The following is an 18471-nucleotide window of genomic DNA, read 5'->3' as shown; positions in this document are numbered from 1 at the left end:
AGGCGGCCGCATTTAGCTCGTGCCTTGTGGTTTATATTATCCGAATGCTCTCAGTGATGTTCGGATTGCGAGTTTTCCCGTCTTCCCCTGGGCTGCCAAACGCCTTCATGTTCTGCCTTGTGGATGTTTTGCCAGCTGAACTGATGGGGCCCCTCCTTATCTGGTGTTGAAAAGGACTTTCCGTGCCGAGGAACGGCCTGGGCTGCTGCCGGGAAGGCTCAGAGGGAAAGTAAATTCCTCGAAGGGCTGGTCCTCAGCGAGGCGCTTTTAGTTTTGTCTGACTTCTTTCAGCCGGCATTTCTTGGTCTTTGTAGTCAGGGATTTGAAAGGGAGCTCTTTACCTGCTATCAGGAGCGGCGCTGGGTGGTGACAGAGGGAAAACATTCCCGTCTTCCTGCCTTGATCCTTTGCCGTGGGTGCTGAAAGCTGCTCCCCCCGCCTGCTGTGAGCGCTGCCGGTCCAGATGTGTGTTCAGGTGGCCTTTAAGCTGCATTCAGACGCGTTGCAGCTCTTTGGATGTCTCCCTCAGCCCGGTGAGCAGCACCTTCATCTCTTCCAGCCTCCCTGCCCCCTCCCTGCAGGGAGGTAATAAGGGAGGAGGTGGCAGCTCGGCTGGAATCCTTCCAGCGTCCGTCATCGAGGCGGTCCAGGCTCTGCCAGCAGCCCGGGGCCGCCCGAGGTGGCTTTACCCCATGTGATGTGTGGAGGAGGGCTCCCGACCGTAGGAAATGGGGCCACTGGCACACACCCTGTTCCCCGTGCCTTCCTCTGGGCTCACACTCGCTGCTGCAGCTGCTAGAAGCCGGGTGAGCCACGCTCCTTCCGTCCTGCGGGGTAAATAACAGCAATGCTGCTTCGGGACTGCTGGGTGAGGGTCCTTCAGTTGTGACTGCTGGGTGCTGGGGGACGGCTTAAAGGCTTGAGGGCTTTGCCACTTAATTCCAGCTCTTTTCTCAAAGCCTGCTTAGAGGTGGAGGTCCTGCCCCCTGCGGCTTGGGCAGTATCAGGAGGTCCATCCCCTCTGAGCTGACTGCTGGGCTCTTACTGGAATAAAAATATCAGCTTAAGGCTGGCAGGCTCAGCACTGGGAAGAAGAAGGCCAGGCATTACGTTTGGTGCTTTCTTCACACTGCAGGCTTTATAAAGGCAGCGTAAATCATGCGGGGCAGCTGTGGGCTCCTCAGGCTCACAGAGCTGATCTGCATGCTGGAAACTGAATCCACACGCTTTGCCCCACACCCAGCCGGAGGGAGGCCTGGCAGGTGAAGCTGCTCAGGTGCTGTGCCACATCTCGCTTCTCTTACGCAGCCGTGGAGCACTGCCTGCCTCCCCCGAGCACTAACCTATTTAGTCAGTATTTGGGCTCCAGCATTGTTAAGGTAAAGTTTGCACGGCACAGCGTTGTTTCTCATTCTGGTTGATTTTCCCTTCCTATTAGCCCGTTTTTTTCCTTTGCCCTCATTCTGTTTTTCCCTGCAGAACGCAGATGCTGTTTGCTGAGGAGCCGTGTCAGCCTTCCTTGTAATTAAGAGCCTGGCAGGAGCGAGCGTGGCGGCCATCCTGGAGATGTCACCTCTGTCGGGGAGCTGACCGTAAGCTGGGGATGCGGGGTGGTGCGGGGGGACCCGCCAGGAGCCCAGCATGGAGCAGTAAGTGACCCCCACTCCTCACAGCTGGGATGCTCCAGCTGCCCATGTCTTCTTGTAGAGCAGCTCCAGCTGTGTCAGAGCCAAGGTTACAGCCCTGTCTGGGTTCAGCCCTCTGGGATGGAGCCTGTGTGTGTATAGGGGAGGAACAAAGCAAGCTGCCGTCGTCTGCAGGCTGCATCTCATCAGCTGGGAAATAGATAATAGTTGTAATGTTGGAAAGTGAGATGGATGGAGAGCTCTCCAGTCAAATGGCCTGAAAATGGGTGAATAGAGTGAAGTTATTCAGTGCTGCTCTGTAATTTGGCTTCAGACTCTGTAGTTCTTTTATTAGCACGAAGGCTCAAAGTGAACAAAAGGAGACGGTGGAGCTGGGGACCTTCTTGCCTCGGGATGTTGTGGAGGCTGAAAGCAGAGATATTCAAAATGTGTTATAGTGACAGAAAAACCCATCAGGGTCTGTGAATTGAAAGCGACCATCCCTGGCTGAGAGCTTCCAGGCTGTGCCCTGCAGGGTGTGGGACAGGGAGCCAATCCCACCTCCCACCCCATCCCATAGATGATGTCGACTGGCAGAGAAGCAAAAACAAGGGGATGTGAGACTGGATTTGAAGCCTTCCCCATGGGGTACCTTCGGGACAGTTTATTTCCCTCTGTATCTGCTGTGTCGGGTTTGCCTCTTGGGGGCAACCTCGGCCTGCTCCAGCCGTGGCAAAGACAAAAGGGAGTTAATGCGCTGGGGGGGGGGGGGAAATGACTCACTGCGTCTCTCCCTGGCTTTGCTTTATCAGATAATTTTTGGCAATCGATGCAGTTATTGCTGAAAGGCTCGAAGGGAAGCTGTGTGGGTTGGCCTGAGCGCTGCTTTTCAGAAATGACCCAGTTGCTTCTTGAAGGTCCCGACGCTGCATCTGTCAAAGTTTCTGCTGCCTCGCTGTCCTTTGGAGAGCCTGGCATGGAGAGCCTGGCTCTGCAGCTCCAGGCTAATGGGCAGCGCAGAAATCCACTCGTGTAAGATTTACTGTGCTCTCCTGCTGCTCTTTTGCCAGGGATCCCTTGGGCAATCGCTAATCCTATCAGCACTGCGGTTACCCTGACTTGTATGTAGGGGAGATAGCAAACTTATTGCTCCAGCTCCGCTGGAGTCCTGTGTTCGCAGGCAGACGTGCCACACAAACCCTGTCCGTAAATAACCATTTACATTTATTCAAAGGGCGTTGAGGTATATGGTGGAATAAAAGGAGTATTATTCATGCTTCGTGCTGCGGTTCCTAATGGGGCTTAGCACGCTGATATGACCTACAAAGCTTGTTGTTTCGTGCCCACAGTGCTCTGATGTTCTTCCTACCCCGAGGGTCAGAAATGACGAGAATAAACGACGATGACGGGTGTCTGGTATAGATCCCCACTCCCTCGCCTTGGAAGTGTCCTTGCAGGGAGCTGCTGGTGACATTGGCTGGCAGGCAGGGGGACGCTGCGTGCTCGGCCGGTCACGCGATGCGCACAGAGCGGCCTTGGCGTGCCGTACAAAATCGATGCCTCCTGTATGCATAGCACTGCATCCCGAGTTGGCTTTTTTCCCCCTGAAGTGCAGCGGGAGGGCTGGCTGTGGCCATGCATGTGCCATGGCTGTGAGAAGCCCCGGTGTCACAGGCTGCATGCAGCCCCACAGCCCCCAGCAGCTGTGGGTGCCCAGGAGCTGCCTGCTCAGGCTGCTGGGCTGAGTCAGCCCTGCTGGGACAGCGGCTCCGGCTGCTCATTAACCCAGCCCTGCGGTGTGTGCTTCGCTGGCTTTGACACTGCCTTTAATAGCTCCCTCCTCTTTTTTTTTTTTTTTTCTTCTCTTTTTTTTTTCCCCTTGTTGTTTATAAAGGTAAATTAGCTGTATGGATATGCATGGACATGAATCAAAGGAATTCAGCTGACTCTTAAGAAGCCCCAATTTACACAGTCATGTAATAGGAGATGTGCTTTAACACCGGGATGTGATGAATGCTGCCCAGTCCATAAACACCTCAGGACAAAGGCTGTTTGTGAGTGAGGCATCTCGGCGTAATTTCCCCAAATCCGGCTGCGTAGGGGGAAAACCATCAGGCTTTGGAATACATTAACTTGGTTAAGCAGCAGAGGTAGAGGTGAGATGCAGACAGAAGGCTGCAGAGATATTGCATTGAGCTGCAAAGCCTGTGTTTGGAAAGTTTCATGTCCACACAGCACGTGCCCAAGGCTCCTCTGCCATCCTTTCCATGGGCTACCCCAGAACTTTAACAAACAGCACACAGAGGGTATGGCTGCCATCTTCCTCAGGTGGAAACAAAATTCACCACGTCACGGAGGCCGGGCTGCGTTTGGGACACATGCTGATAGATGTGTTGTTAAGAGGAGATGTTTCCATGGCAAAGCATCGCCCTCAGCAGGGCTGTGACCCTTGGGACTGTCCTGTGTGCTCACAGCATCGCTCCAGAGAAGGGAGGGAGCTGCGGGCTGTGTGGGAAGGCCTGGGCTCAGCATTGCCAGTCCTCTGACTTGAAAAGAAAACGAAAACCAGAGGCGAGACTGAAATAGCTCATTTTGTCTCAGCAGACAAATACTTGCTTTGAGCATCGTTGTTGCTCAGGCTAAATTACTTTTAAATGTTGCTGGGGATTGGGCAGCCTTTCTGAGCCGCTCACTGTGCAGCACCCCACTGGGGCAGTGCCTGTAAGGCCAAGCACTCGGCTATCGCAGTGATTCTTCCTGATGTCCACTTGGCTTCATTGTCTGACCCGTGATTCCCCACTGAGGAGATGTCTCAGCTCCATCCCAGCCGCACGCCTCGTCTCTGAACAAAGGGCTGTGTGCCCAGATGAGGCCGGGAGCCATGGGAAGGTGGATGGATGGTCCTCTTGGGGATGGGGAGAAGCTGCAGGCGAGGGGAGCTGAGAGCCCTATAGCTCCACATAACTGCTGACGTTGCCATAGGGCCAGAGGGATTTTAGCGCCTGATTTGTTGCCCCTACCTCAGGTTCCACAGGAGCCTTGTCATGCAGGGCACGGACAGCCGCCACTCGCAGTGCATTCCCTGCAGGCACTTTGCTTGCGACACAGCCACGCAGCTCTCCCAGCTCTGCCGGCTCCCTGCTGCGCCTTGCTGAAGGCAGCCTTGCAGCCGCCCTCCTCCCTGTCTCTGCAGCTCTTCTCTAGCAGATGTATTTTTAAATCCCAGCTCATAAATTTTGGAAGCCGCTCTCCTTCCCCCACCCCCTCGCCCCTATCAAAGTGTCAGAGGCGAAGAAAAACCCTGAGAGTGATGTACGCGCTCAGCTTCGGCTGCCAGCGCTTGTGGGTTATTTACGGTGCTGCCGAGGCTGCTGCTTAAATCGTGTGGATGGCAGCAGCCCGGGCTCAGTGCGCAGGAGGGAGAGGTCTGAGCCCTTCAGTTGGCAGCGTGTGGCTGCATCTCTGCCATCGCTGCTCATCCCCGGAGTGTTTCTGTTCCCTCCTGTCCCACCTGCTGCTGAGCTGCCCTGGCCGTGTGCTGTCTGTCCGTCTGGACAGGCTGGGATGGCTTCCCCTGCCTTCCCCTGGGGCAGCAGGGCAGGGAGGGCAGGCGGAGGCTGCCGTGACTCAGCTGCTGCTCCCTGCAGCCAACCGGCACCTGGGCAAAGCATCCCCATTTCCATTTGCAAACGTTGGCACCGGGTCAGGGGGGAGCGTGCAGAGGTTGGGGGCAGTGTCCTGTTCCCCCCCCCCAATGCTGTACGGAGCCAGGGGAAAAGTCTCACCTATAAAAGAAACAGCCCCAAGTGCCCGCAGGATCCGCAGCAGGAGGGCTGGCCATGCCCCTGCCTTCTGGCACATTACAGCTTTCTCAGACGAATCCTGCAATGGTAATTTTCCTTGCTGGCTCCCGGCTCAAAGGAACGGTGTTTTGGAAAGTTTGCTCAGTGTCTCAAAGGGAAAAGGATCCCGTGCCTTCCACGCTCTGTGCCTGCTGGTGTGTTCATCCCAGGGCCGATGCGCTTGGCAGGGCTCACAAGAGCTGTGCCTGGTCAGGATGACCATTGGCTCCTTGTGCCCAGGTCTGCGCCGTGCCTGGAGGGTGCAGGGGGGAGTGCTGTGCCATTCCTGCACTGGGTTCATCCAGAACTAAAGGGATCTCCCTGCACCCCTTGGGGCTGTGAGCTGGTGGGCACCATGCTGGATTAGCATGGATTTCACAGGGTTTCATAAATCCCCAGCTCCCAGCGCAAGGACGTTTTGTAACTGGCGGCACCGAGCCAAATCCCTGCAATGGGGCTGCATCTCACTGCTCCGGCTCGGAGCGAAGGAGGGGCAGCACCGGGAGCAGCCCAGCCTCCCCACCAAGTGCGTTCTGACTGAAGGCAGCACACTGAGAATAGCCTGCATGGTGTGATGGTCCCAATGGGGAATGGAGCACTGTGGCCGTGTTAGTGGTGTCACTTGTGATGGGGGTGTGGTGTGATGTGGAAGCCATCACCGTGCTGGCTGGGTGTCAGAGGGGCAAAGCGAGCAGCAGGCGGCTCACTGAGAGCCAGCCAGGTGTTCTGCGTGACACAGAGGGCAATTACAGAGCGGCAGGGCTGGGCTGGCCGGCTGGGCACCGCTGCGGCTCCTCTTCTTCCTCCCCACCCGGCTGCACTGCGCCACGGGGCTGCAGCAGGACTGCACTGTGTTGGGCCCCCAGCTCCAGCTGCAGCCCCAGGAAGGCTGCACATGGCAGGCGAGGCCCGGCCTCTGCACCAGCGGGGCCCTCGATTGCTCCGGAGAATCTCGTGGGGGCAGCAGAGCAAGCGGAAGCTCTGAAAATAGATCTGTTTCCAGCTGCCGATGACTCGCGTTAATTAATTAAAGCCTCGCAAGCTCAGGCCTGTAAATAGGCAGCATGGAGCACACCAGGCTCAGCTTGCTCTTTGCTCATGCACTAATTACCCCACTCCAAGGCCAGGAGCGAGCACAGCCTGAATTTGGGCTTCGGGCCACGTGGGCGGACAGGAGTGCTGCTGTGGGACAGGATGGGATGGGATGGGATGGGATGGGATGGGAGCTGGGGAGTAATGGGTTGAAGCACGGCTGGTGCTTGCAAACAGCTCTCCCTGTGCCCATCCCCGTCCCATGAAGGTGACTGCAGGCAGCAGCCGTCAGAGCCTCCTCGAACTCCCCATAGTGACAGCTGACACAGGTGGCTCCCTCCATGCTGTGCATGTGGAGTCAGGATGCAGCACACACACCCCGTGCTCTGAATGCTCCATCCCCAACAAGCTGTGTGTGCAGTGCTGCTGCCCTGCAGTGCGCTGGGGCTGGCTGGCTCCATCCAGGCTGTGCCAGGCAGGGCTGCGGGTGTGTGTCTAACATGGGGCAGGCAGGAGGCAGAGCGAGGTGTTGGGGAGAAGTGAGGACGGGAGGAAATGGCAATGAGCCGCTGTAGCGTGCAGGGAGGGAGGGCAGGAGCGTGTGGAGAGGGCAGTGAGCTGGGAGCGGAGCTGCATGCCGTGCCAGCACAGCAGGGAGGCACAGCACCCAGCTCCTGCTCCAGCCAGCTCCCAGTGCCCTAGATGCGACCTGCAGATTGCACGCCGTGCTTGTGCTCCGCGTCTCCGTGACGGATGAGGAAGGAGGGCTGAGCCGCGTGGGGCACGGGAGGCTCCCGGGGGCTCGGCACCCCCAGCAGTGCCCACGCGCGGGGTGCCGGCACCGCAGGGCAGCGCAGCGCACCGGGGGCTCTTTGGCTGCGGGCCGGCTGTGGCGCAACGAGGCTGTGCCGTCGTTTTTTCCCCTTGGAGGACTTTGCCCTGGCGCAGCTCGTGGCCGGGCGCAGTGCCCAGCTGGGCGTGCAGGCTCCTGCTCCCGGCAGCTGGCCGCGCTCCAGGCACCCACCCACGGCTCCGGGGGATCGGGGTGGCCTCACGCCGGGCGCTGCGGGACTCGGGGGCCGCTCCCGCCGCTCCGCGCTCCGGGCCCCGCAGCTCCGCGGCCCTCGTAGAGCCGGGGACGGGCGGCAGGGGGTGCCATAGTGCGGGCGGCGCGGCACGGCCCACGGCGGGGCTGCGCACAGCGACCTGCGGCGGGCGGCACAGCCAGCGCACAGCCGGGCCGAACCGGACCGAGCCGAGCCGCAGGTAAGCGCCGGGGAGATGGGATCGGGGCCGGGTACCGGAGGGGAGTGGGGTTCGGGTGCTGGATCTGGGGCTTTGGGTCCGCAGATGAGGTGCTGCGTGCCCCAGCGCAGGGTGCGAGTGCTGAGCACGGGGTGCTGGCTCATCCCCGGGCTGGGCTGGGGCTGCGGGTGCCGGGTCCGGCGCTGCGCACAGCTACGGGCCGGGGCTGCGTCCGGAGCGGCTCGGGGCGCCGGGCCGGGCTGCGGGGAGACACCTCGAGACGGATCGGGATGGAGGTGAAGCGGGGCTGGGGGGGGCTGGGAGCGGGGAGCGGGGCGGGATGGAGGCGGGGGGCACCTGGCGGGGGTTTGGGGTGGCCGCAGCTGCGGGGGAGGAAGCGACGCGCGGGGCTGGGGGCGGTGAAGCCCCCCCTGCTGCCCTCCCTGCTGCCCTCCCTGCTGCCCCGTCCCGATCGGGGTCTGGGGCTGCGCCGCTGGAGCTCGGGATGCCCCGAGCAGGGAGTTGCGTCGTGCTGGACACTGTGCTTGTGCCGGGGCAGAGCGTTGTGCTCCTGGGGCAGGGCTGGGGCTGTGCTCGCTCTGCCCGCAGCCCAGGTGGGCCCGCGGCTCCTCCATCCCGGAGCCTGAGGTGGGGGCGGGGGACTCGGCAGGGATCCGGTGGTGCCGGGGCACCGGCTGTAAGACAAAGGGCTGCCCAAAATGGACGAGCAGCGCAGGCTCCCCCATAGCGGGGATGTGTTGCTGGGAGCGATGCCCGCTGCCGGCCCCCACCCCATACGGCCGTGGGGACGCTGCCGCCGCCGCCCCCCATGGGATGTGCCCGACGGGTACGGGGCTGAGCTGCCCCCGCCGTGCTGCGATCCCTATCAGCGCTTTGTTTTTGTGTTGCAACCGGAGGGGAAAGAAAAACACAAAACCAATGCCAACCCTTTCAGCTCCCACGAACGAGGGCTGCAGGGCTTTTCCTCCCCCCACCTCCAGCGTCCATCTGTTGGAACCTTTCCCCACCAGTAGTACCGGCAGTGAATCTGGGGTGAGGGCAGCCAGGAGGAAGGTGAGGTTACGGGGCACCTTTGGTACCAGGCTGTGCTCTGCCTGCTGCTCCCCTCCTGCAGGGTGGGAGGAGAGCCCCATTGCTGCCCCCCTGGGGGCTGAGGATCACTCCATCTCCCCGCTGCCAAACCCATGCAAATCCACCCGGCTCTGATGCAAACCACATCGGTAAAGGCCGAGTGCCACACTCGTGGGGTGTATGGGAGAGGGATGCAGAGTTAAAGAGCATCAGCTGCAGTTTGACCCCAAAGCTGGAATTGTTTTGGAGGGAAACTGGAACAAACAAGACGAGGTCGTTAAGCTGGAACCAATAAGGACGCTGCCATCATTTAGTTTTGCTGGACTTTGGGGGAAAAACAATAATAATAAGGAAACAGTTTATCGTTGGAATAAATAAAGCATAAAGAAACAGGCGTGCAGGCGGCCCCCACGGGCCAGGGCCCCTCTTCCTGCATCCTGCAGCCATGGGAGCAGTGCCTGAAACCCGAGCACCGGGGAGAACACGGGTGGCAAAACCCTGAGCAGATCCAATGGTGACCCATGGCCCAGCGAGATGGAGCGCAGTGCATCCACGGGGATGAGCAAATGGGCCCAAATTGGTCCCAACCCCCAAATCTGAGCGTGGCTGCACCAGCAGCTGCTGGCTCTGCAGCGTCCCTTTAAATTTAGGGTTGGGGCTTTGAGTTGTGTTGTTGTTTTTTCATTTTTAATTGTTCCTGGGGGTTTAATTCTAAAATTATTCTCCTGCTTCTGCTGTGGAAGCAATGTGCTCCGACCACAAATCCTTTTAAGGCTGAGCTGCAGCGATGAGCCACGGCGTGCGAGAGAACCGGCACGGGAACCTCTGTGGGGAGCTGTGCTGGGCACTGAGGGCTGTGTGTCTCTGTCCATCCGTCTGGCCATGCAGTCTCGTTTGGCCACAGCAGGGAATGAAAAACAGGGACGTTGTTTGTTTGTTCTCGGTGGAGATTTTCCCAGCACTGCCTGCTTTTTTTCCCAGTGGAAATGTGGGGCCAGGGAGGCGCTGCTGAGGATGGAGGAGGTGGGATGTGGGGATGGCTTTGCCCCAGGGGTGCTCAGCCCTGTGATGCCCCCAGGAAGGCAGGACGCAACACCTCACATCCCCATCCCCCCCTCCATGTGCTGGTGGAGGGCTGCGGTGGCTCAGCTCACGTCTCAGTTCCTGTTGTGCTCCCATGGTGCTCTCCCTCTGCTGCACCCACATCCCAAATTTGGGGAAAGGAGAAGCATCGCGTGAGCCGCGCTATCTCCCGCATCTCCTGGGAAGCGCCTCGGGGTCGAGCAGGGTTTTGTTTAAAGAACCAAAATAAACGCGGAGCAGCGCTGGCTGGCGGAGGTCACGGCGCTCCTTCCCTCCCCGGCCCAGCACCCAGCACGTCACGGATCCCTTTTTCCCGGAGCACTTTTTGCCAAGTAGGCGTTTTTCTTGCTGCTCTTAACAAAGTCCTGTCTGGCTGAGGAGCGGATTGATTGCCTCCCACCCTGAGTGGCAGCACTGACATATGGGTTGGGTGTCCCTGCTGTGCCCCGTTTGGGGCCGTTTGCTGGTGCTGCACCCAGGGATGTTTCACAGTCTGCTGCAGCAGAGCCACGGCAGGGCTGCAAGTTGGGGAAAAGCTGCAGAAAGTTGCCTGGCAACCTTCATCCCAGCTCTGCTCGCTGGGTACCGCGGGATCTCGCAGGATTTCGCTGCCTTTCCCAAAACAGCGGATTGCCGGGGCTGCACGGCCCTAAATGGACATTGTCATTTTGCTCAGCTTTCCCTCGTCTCCCTGCCTCCCTAAGCTCAGATGCATGCACCGCCTTGCAGAGCACGGCTTAGGGATGCTGGTGGCCGGGGGAGCTCTGGGTTTCTCCCAGTCGCATCCCACGCTCTGGGCTCAGGTCGGGAGCAGGGCCTGGGTACAAAGAGCCTGGGTCGCTGTGGGGTGTGGGAGTTGCTGTCATGGGGAGCACAGCAGTGCTGTGATCTGAGCTGGACCAGGGATGCAGTTCCGTCCTGCTCCTTCCCCCACTCTGTGGGTATTAAAACACACACTCACAGAAACAAATAAATAGAAAAGAGAAGCTCGGAGCAGCCCTTCCCTTCGGGTAAAACATTAACGAGCTCTTGGAGCGAGCTGCTCCATTTCCTTCAGGACAAAGTTGATCTGATCTGGGGTGAAGGAGCCTTTGCACATGGGTGCAGCCTATGGGCTGGAACAGCACAACGTGCCCAGCCCCGGCTCTGCCTGGGTTCTCCTGGGTAAAGTCCGGTGTTGCAGTGTGACGAGGGCAGGGTGTGCGTGCAGGAGGTGCCGTCCGGCCGCACGCATGGCCCTGCTGTGTTTGTTCCCAGTGCTGTCTGGGCTGTGCTGAGCTCGTAGCGCTGTGATGTGACGTGGGCAGGGGATGCTGTGGGCCTGCTTGCTCACTTCTATGCCCTGCTGGTTCCCTGTTTCCCTTCTCCCTCCCCTCTGCCCAAAGCCCGGTGCGGTATTTGCTTTTAGGGAATCTGTCTGCAGCAGGCGTGTTTGAACAGCTTCGCTGGAGGGCCAGGTATTTGGTGTCTATATAGAAAAGAGCCCTAAGCAAACAGGTTAATGCCGGCTGCTTTGCAGGGAGCTCTCCTGTGCGGAGATATCCTATGGTCTGTGTTCTCAGCAGGCTGCTGTGGGGTGCTGGGATCCCACCGTCCCATCCGGCCTCCCCACGTCTCCCCATTCTCCTGTCGTGGTTTTGGTCCCTGTGGACTTTGGTGTCCCCATGTGGCCGCTCAGCTCCATGCCTCCCTGTGGTGGTTTCTTAGCCAGGATTTGCCTCCCGAGATGAGGATGCTGAACTTCAAGCCAGCTGTTGATAAAAGGGAAACTGAAATATAGTGGAAAAACACTGTGGGGGGAAAAAAAACACAGTCTTGCTTGAAAACACATGGTGGAGGTGCCAAGTGATTTTGTATTGCTTTCGTTTTGCCCTGTGCTGCGTGTGCCTGGAGCATCCCTCCCCAAACCTCTGTCCTCAGCAGTCCCAGTCAGCTCTCTGCATGTTTGGGGTTTTATTTCCTTCCTGCCGGCTCCTGACTTGGCTCTGTGGAAGGAGCAGAACCCTTTGGCTTTCAGGTCACACCGGCTGCACTGCTGCCTTCTTTGGTGGCCAAATTCCTGTGCCCAGCAGCCCCTGTGATCTTAGCTTTCTGTTTCAGGAGGTTCCCAGGCAGCCCATCCCCAACAGCGGCTGTGCCAGCCCCTCTGGCTGGGGGCTGCCCTCGCTGGGTGCCAGGGACTGAGGATGTGTGGGGGCACAATGCGGCTGCTGACCGCCCTGCTGGTGGCCACGGCCATGGGCTACCCCAACCGGCGCTCCGCCACCAACCTGGATGCCACCCCCAGGACGACAGTCAGCTTTGATGGTACGAGGGCTTTGGGGGGGGGGGGACAGGAAGGAAGCTCACCCTGCTTGGGAGCATCTCACTGTGACAACCATTTCTCCCTGCAGAGCTGCTGGGCGTGCAGCGGTTCAGCGGGCGCAGCCTGAACTACACCACGCTGCTGCTGGAGGACGAGCGGGGTGTGCTGTATGTGGGGGCCAGGGGGGCCATCTTTGCCCTCAATGCCAGCAATGTGGCTGATGGTTCGCACCGTATGGTGAGCTGCTGTCCCCCATTCCCAAGCCGTCTCCAAACTTTTGGGGTGGGGTTCAATGCTGTGATGGCACTTCTCCCTGTGCAGATCCATTGGGAAGCATCTCCAGAGAAGCAGCTGGACTGCCTGCAGAAGGGCAGGAACAACAAGGTACGGCCATCACTGGGCAGTGGGGGTCCCATGGTGTCCCCCTGTGGTGTCCCCAGGCAGTAATGTGTGTCCTGTCCACCGCAGACTGAGTGCTTCAACCACGTGCGGTTCCTACAGAGGCTGAACACCACACACCTCTACGCCTGTGGCACCTACGCCTTCCACCCGCTCTGTGCTTCCATTGTGAGTCCGCCCGTCCCCATCATTGTCCGCATCCAGGGTGGCTTTGGGATGGCAGCACCCGGGCACAGTTGCTGTCACACTGATGCCGCAGGTCCCTGACAGCCACGTGGGCTCCTGCATGTCCCACACCCCCCCCACAGCCATGGTGTGTGTCTCCAAGTCCCCAGCTGCTCATGGCAGGTCTGTGCCTGTTTTTAAGGCTGCGCTGCCGGTCTGGTGTGTCCCCAGCCACTAGAGGAGCTGCCACACTTGGCTCCATCATTATTTTAAGTGCTTTGAACTCGAACCCCCGAAGAAAATAACTCCTATGGTGACACAGATGTTGCAGGGAAGACCCAGCCCTGCTGAGGATAACATTGGGTGTTGGTGTTTTGCTGGGGGCTCATCCTGCCTGGAGGGGGTGGCCGTGGGCATGGCTTTGTCCCTGCACTGGTGGGCACAGGGCTGTTCCCTGTGCTGATATCCCCGGTCCTGCAGGATGCTGACAGGTTCACGCTGCCCTCCCGCTTCGAGGAAGGCAAAGAGAAGTGTCCCTACGACCCCTCCCGTGGCTACACCGGCCTCATTGTGGGTAAGTGGTACTTCACCAGGTCAGGACAATTAGGGGCAGTCAAGGTGTAGTGAGATTGGTTATCTCCTTCCTTCTCCTCCTCCACTGCCCGGGGCATGTGGATGTGGCGGCTTTTGGGGCTGTCCCCACAGTCCCTGGGGTACGGTGGCCATGCTGATGGGTGCCTGCATTGTGCAGATGGTGGATTGTACACAGCCACACGCTATGAGTTTCGGAGCCTCCCTGACATCCGGAGGAACCTGCACCAGCGGCCACTGAAGACAGAGGAGTCCCCTCTGCACTGGCTGAATGGTAAAGGTGTCCTTGTCCCCTGGGCTTGTCCAGAGTGTTGTCCTGCAGGGGAGGACTGAGGCAGGGAGGGATTGTGGGGAGCTGGTGAGTTCCCAGTTGTTACTTCTCACTCCATTTCCCCCAGATGCTGACTTTGTGACCTCCGTACTGGTCCAGGAAAGCAAGGACAGTCTCGTGGGTGACGATGACAAAATCTATTACTTCTTCATGGAGCGAGCAGGAGAAGAGACCACGTCCTTCTTCGACAAGAGCCAGGTGGCTCGGGTAGCCCGGGTGGCCCGCGTGTGCAAGGTAGGGGTGTCCCTGTGGGGCAAAGGATGTGGGCATGCACCTGGGGGCAGAGCTGGTTGTGTGCTCGGGGGGTTGGGCTTCCCATAGTGGGGAATGGGGATTGTGAGGATGGGGACTGGCTCTGCACTGCGGATGCTGGGCTCAGTGCACCCACCAAGAACCCCTGTCCACCTTCCCAGAGTGACCTGGGGGGGAAGAAGATTCTGCAGCGCAAGTGGACGTCCTTCATGAAGGCGCGCCTGGTGTGCTACATCCCCTACTATGAGGTGCTGCGCAGCGTCTGCAGCCTGGACGGCGGCGGCTGGGCCAGCACCGTCTTCTACGCCGCCTTCACACTCTCAGCGCAGTGGTGAGCAGGGCCGGGCGTGGGGCTGGATGGAGGTGGTGCTGGGGGATAACGGGAGGTCCTGCGCCCAGGAGGACAATGGAGGCCTCGGCTGTGTGCCGCTATGACATCTCTGAGGTGCAGCGTGCCTTCGAGGGGCCCTACATGGAGTACCAGGACTCCTCCCGCAAGTGGTCCCGCTATGATGGAGCAGTGCCCGAACCCCGGCCCGGCTCCGTGAGTGCTGGGGATGTGGTGGGTTTGGGGAGGGGGCGTAGGTGGGTGAGCCCCCACTGACAGCCGTGTCCTCCCCTGGGCAGTGCATCACCGACAGCTCCCGCCGGAGGGGCTACAACTCGTCGCAGGACCTGCCCAACAGCGTGCTGGACTTTGTTAAGCTGCACCCGCTGATGTTCGAGGAGGTGCAGCCGGCGGGCGGTGAGCCTCTGCTGGTGAAGAGGAGCGTGGCATACAGCCGCCTGGCGGTGGACAGGGTGCAGGCCCTCGATGGGCGCTCCTATGATGTGCTGTTCATGGGGACGGGTGAGTAGTAGGACATGGGACGGGTCTGCGCGTGGTGCTGGGGGTCCCGCATCCCCTCACTGCCCTTTTTGCAGGGGATGGCTGGCTGCACAAGGCCGTGGTGCTGGGCTCCAGCCTCCACATCATCGAGGAGGTGCAGGTGTTCCAGGACCCGCAGCCTGTGGAGACGCTGGTGGTGTCCCACAGACAGGTGAGGGGCAGCAATGGGGCTGGGGGCGGCACGGGGCACCCATGTGTGGGGCAACACTGCGAGCTGGCCCTTTCCATCCCAGAGGAGCCTGTATGTGGGGGCTGCTAGTGGAGTCCTGCAGGTGCCCCTGGCCTCCTGCGCCAGGTACAGCTCCTGCTATGACTGCATCCTCGCCCGGGATCCCTACTGTGCCTGGGATGGCAGGGCCTGCCGTGACACTTCCAGCGGGGACAGGTAGGGACAGTGCTGATGGGTGGTGGCTGTGGGGCTGGCAGCAGGGCCATGTGCTGAACTCCAGTGTCCCACAGCACAGGGCTGGTGCAGGATGTGCAGAGTGGCAATGTGGGATGTCGGAGTGGCTCCGGTCGGGGTAAGTCATCATAGAATCACTGAGCGGTTGGGTTGGAAGGGGACCCTAAAGCCCATCCATTTTCAACCCCTGTCATGGGGGGTTGGAAGGTCAGGATGCCCAGGATCCCATCCAGCCTGACCTTGAACACCTCCATGGATGGGGGCACCCACAGCCCTCTGGGCAGCATGTGGCAGGGCCTCGCCTCCCTCCAAGTGATAAATGTCCTTTTGACATGTGTCCCCGCAGGCTCTCTGCCGTGGAAGAACCGCACGGTGCTGCGTGGGGATGATGTGCTGCTGCCCTGTGACCAGCGCTCCAACTTGGCACGGGCTGTCTGGCTGGTGAATGGCAGCGAGGTGCCGGGCACGGGGCAGGAACGGCTGCGCATTGGCGTGGATGGGCTGCTGGTGACCAACACGATGCCAGGACACAGCGGCGAGTACCGCTGCTACGGCGAGGAGCGTGGGCTGCGCACGCTGCTGGCTGCATACAGCCTCACTGTGCTGCCCCAGCTGCCTCGTGCTGCTGCCACCACCACCTCCGGGCCCGTAGCAGCCAGCCAGGCTTCTGGAGACACCAAGGTGGTCTACGTGTCGGCTATCGTGGTGCTGGTGGTGCTGTGTGCCGTGCTGGGCACCGTCCTGCTCTACGTGTCCTGCCTGGAGAAGCGCAGGGGGAAGTATGTGCTGGGGGAGCCGCGGGCTGTGAGCCCGGAGCTGCAGACGGTGTCAGGCAGCTGCCTGCGCAAAACCCGCGGGGAGGAGGAGGATGAGGAGGATGAAGAGGATCTGGCTTATCCCTGCCTGCGCATCATCCCCGGTGAAGCACCCACAGCCACCGTGTCCCCAGCCAAGGAGCTGCCGGTGGCCGTGCCCCCACCTCCGCCGCCACCGCTGCCCACCGAGCTCACCAACGGGGTGGGCTCTCTGCCCAACGTCCTCCGCAAGATGAATGGCAACAGCTACATGCTGCTGCAGCAGCAGGACGAGCCGCTGGCCTCACCGCTCTACAGCGCGTCCTTCACCGAGGAGCTCAGCAAGATCCTGGAGAAGCGGAAACACATGCAGCTGGTGGAGAAGCTGGATGAGAGCTCCGTGTAGGACTGGGGTCCCTCCAGTCCCTTTTCCCACCCCTGCCAGCAGTGTTACAGACTCAGCGAAACTACCTCTGGGACCGCAGCGCCGGGCTGGGCCCGGGCTTGGCCATCCCTATGGCTTTTCACTCACTTTTGAGACTCAATGTACAGAAAAAAAACCACTATGGGAAAAGAAAGAGAGAAATATCCCCCAAAGAAGAATCTATTTAAATTTGGGAGCTCTATTTATGTATAACAACCCACGGATGGTGGCCACGAGCTGGAGGCAGGAGCCGGAGCACGGCTAATGGTGGACATGGGGAGGGAGGGCTTGTGTCTGTCTGTCCGTCTGTCCATCCAGGCAGGAGAGACCCTGTCCTGGATGTGTGGACCTGGTCCACCCCACTGGGCATCCCCAGCCCTGGGTGTCCAGGCGCTGAGAGGTGGGTGCAGAGCAGGACTGTGGGCTCTGGGCTGTGCTGCTGGGCCGCCAGCCGCTGCCTGCTGCACGTGTGCTCCCCAGGGCTGCCTGCAGGAAGGATGCACAGCGAGGGACGGCGAGGAAGAAGAGGAGAGCTGTCCCCACAAGTGGGATGAAGTTACCCGTGCCCACCATCAGCCCAGGGTGAGACACAGAATGGGTGCTATGGGGAGGGGTACCACTGTGGGGAACCCAACCCTGACAGCGTGTTGCCCTCCTCCCGCAGGGTGCTGCTGGCAGCAGGACTGCTCTCTGTGCTGAGGGCCATGCACACCGGTTGGCTTGTCTGCATCTTCGCCATGTGCTGTGGGAAGGGACCAGCGTCCTCTCAGCATCCTTGCCCTGCAGACTGGACACGATGCGCTTCTGCATCCTTACGTGGTGCCAGCAGATGCTGGGATCTTGGCTGCTGCCCCCATGCCACGGACTGTCCCCTTGCACACTGAGGAGCTGCCCCATGGCCTGCTCCATGCGGGGCCTCCAGCTCCCTGCAGCTCCTCACTCCCTCATCTACCTCTTCTCCCAAACCCTGGAGACAAGAAGGACACCCCAGCTCTGTCCCTCGTGTCCCCTCTGTCACACCCCCTGGACTGAGGGCATGGCCCAAAGCACAGCCCCTCCCCGACGGGCATTCCATTCCCTGTGTGGGGTGGATGAGCCACCCCGAGGGGACACCGCATTCCCCCTTATGGCCCCAGGGCAATAAAGGCGACGGCTCCGCGTGGAAGCGGCGGTGCATCAACGTGCTGTTTATTGCGGCGCCGTGCGGGGGCCGCGCACGGTGAGGGAGGAAGGTTTGTTGGTGAGCGGGTGCCACTGGCCCTGCACGCTGGGGTTGGCGGTGTGGAAGGGTTTGCGGATCCGCACGATGTCCAGGCCGGACTGGGAGGCCAGCTTGGCGGCCAGCTGCACGATCTCCTCGCTGCTCTTACTGGCGATCAGCTCCTCCCGCACCGTGCCGTTCACTGCGGGGTAACACACACAGCCACTCGGTAACACACACACACACTCGGTAACACAGACAGACACTGTAACAGACACTCGGTAACACACACAGACACTCGGTAACACACACAGACACTGTAACAGACACTCGGTAACAGACGCTCGGTGTGTCCTTGCCGTTCCCCGCACTCACGGTACTCGGCCTGCAGCAGGGGCGCGGGGCAGTCGCAGGGCCGCACGTACAGCACCACGTCCGGGTGTCTCCGGGCGAAGTCCACCGCCTGCTCCTCCACGAACTGCCTGCGGACGGAGCGGGATGAGCCGAGCTCGGGGCTCGTGGTGCCGGGGGTGCCGGGGGCCGAAGGTCTCACCTGGCTCCGCGTGCGTCGGGCGCGTTGGGGCTGAACACGACGTGCAGGCGCTGCAGCTGCCGCACGTACCGGCCCACGCCGTTGTGCAGCACGGCCGTCAGGAAGCGGCTCGCCGTGCCGCGGCCCGTCATGTCGCCGCCCGGAACCGGAACGGAGCTGGGCGCGGAGGAGCAGGGCGAACATCCGGCCGGTAGTGACGGCGGCCGGGGCAGACATGGCGGCGCCCGCGGGGCTCCACGTGGGGG

At 60.5% G+C, this 18471-nt stretch overlaps 2 protein-coding genes across 17 annotated transcripts; one reads left to right on the top strand and one right to left on the bottom strand.

Moving 5' to 3' along the window:
* Positions 1-187: 187 nt before the first annotated feature.
* Positions 188-17648, top strand: SEMA4G (semaphorin 4G). 9 transcript variants are annotated; one of them, XM_032445562.2, is made up of 17 exons: positions 188-806; positions 1480-1592; positions 12020-12226; positions 12313-12461; positions 12546-12608; positions 12693-12791; positions 13269-13362; positions 13540-13653; positions 13778-13944; positions 14124-14293; positions 14362-14506; positions 14590-14812; positions 14887-15002; positions 15085-15236; positions 15311-15372; positions 15601-17054; positions 17137-17648. In XM_032445562.2, the coding sequence occupies exons 3-16, from the start codon at positions 12106-12108 to the stop codon at positions 16452-16454; spliced, it is 2529 nt and encodes an 842-aa protein (XP_032301453.2). In that variant the 5' UTR covers positions 188-806; positions 1480-1592; positions 12020-12105; the 3' UTR covers positions 16455-17054; positions 17137-17648. The 9 variants fall into 9 exon arrangements, with proteins under 9 accessions (XP_032301453.2, XP_085410771.1, XP_015722549.2 ...); XM_085554645.1 differs by having other exon boundaries at positions 519-533; XM_015867063.3 differs by having other exon boundaries at positions 649-868.
* On the bottom strand, positions 17640-18442 carry MRPL43 (mitochondrial ribosomal protein L43). 8 transcript variants are annotated; one of them, XM_085554655.1, is made up of 3 exons: positions 18227-18442; positions 17986-18151; positions 17640-17875 (listed from the first exon to the last, which is right to left on the bottom strand). In XM_085554655.1, the coding sequence occupies exons 1-3, from the start codon at positions 18440-18442 to the stop codon at positions 17661-17663; spliced, it is 597 nt and encodes a 198-aa protein (XP_085410781.1). In that variant the 3' UTR covers positions 17640-17660. The 8 variants fall into 8 exon arrangements, with proteins under 8 accessions (XP_085410781.1, XP_085410782.1, XP_015722560.2 ...); XM_085554656.1 differs by having other exon boundaries at positions 18049-18151; XM_015867074.3 differs by having other exon boundaries at positions 17986-18155; positions 18227-18378.
* Positions 18443-18471: the final 29 nt, after the last annotated feature.

The sequence above is a fragment of the Coturnix japonica genome, chromosome 8, assembly GCF_054131305.1.
Source record: "Coturnix japonica strain WE chromosome 8, WE-NBRP24, whole genome shotgun sequence".
NCBI lineage: Eukaryota > Metazoa > Chordata > Aves > Galliformes > Phasianidae > Coturnix > Coturnix japonica.
This window is presented reverse-complemented; position numbering and strand designations above follow the sequence as displayed.

What these genes read in the sequence shown, in the direction of transcription:
- SEMA4G (XM_085554647.1), top strand. Translation starts at nt 7,850, where the DNA reads ATGAGGTGCTGCGTGCCCCAGCGCAGGGTGCGAGTGCTGAGCACGGGG. An exon ending in TGCGTCCGGAGCGGCTCGGG is followed by an intron (nt 7,992 to 12,019) that starts GCGCCGGGCCGG and finishes TTTCTGTTTCAG; the next exon opens with GAGGTTCCCAGGCAGCCCAT. An exon ending in TCGGAGTGGCTCCGGTCGGG is followed by an intron (nt 15,373 to 15,600) that starts GTAAGTCATCAT and finishes GTGTCCCCGCAG; the next exon opens with GCTCTCTGCCGTGGAAGAAC.
- MRPL43 (XM_085554655.1), bottom strand. Translation starts at nt 18,442, where the DNA reads ATGTCTGCCCCGGCCGCCGTCACTACCGGCCGGATGTTCGCCCTGCTC. An exon ending in CCCGACGCACGCGGAGCCAG is followed by an intron (nt 18,152 to 18,226) that starts GTGAGACCTTCG and finishes GTCCGCAGGCAG; the next exon opens with TTCGTGGAGGAGCAGGCGGT. An exon ending in GAGTGTCTGTTACAGTGTCT is followed by an intron (nt 17,876 to 17,985) that starts GTGTGTGTTACC and finishes GTTACCCCGCAG; the next exon opens with TGAACGGCACGGTGCGGGAG.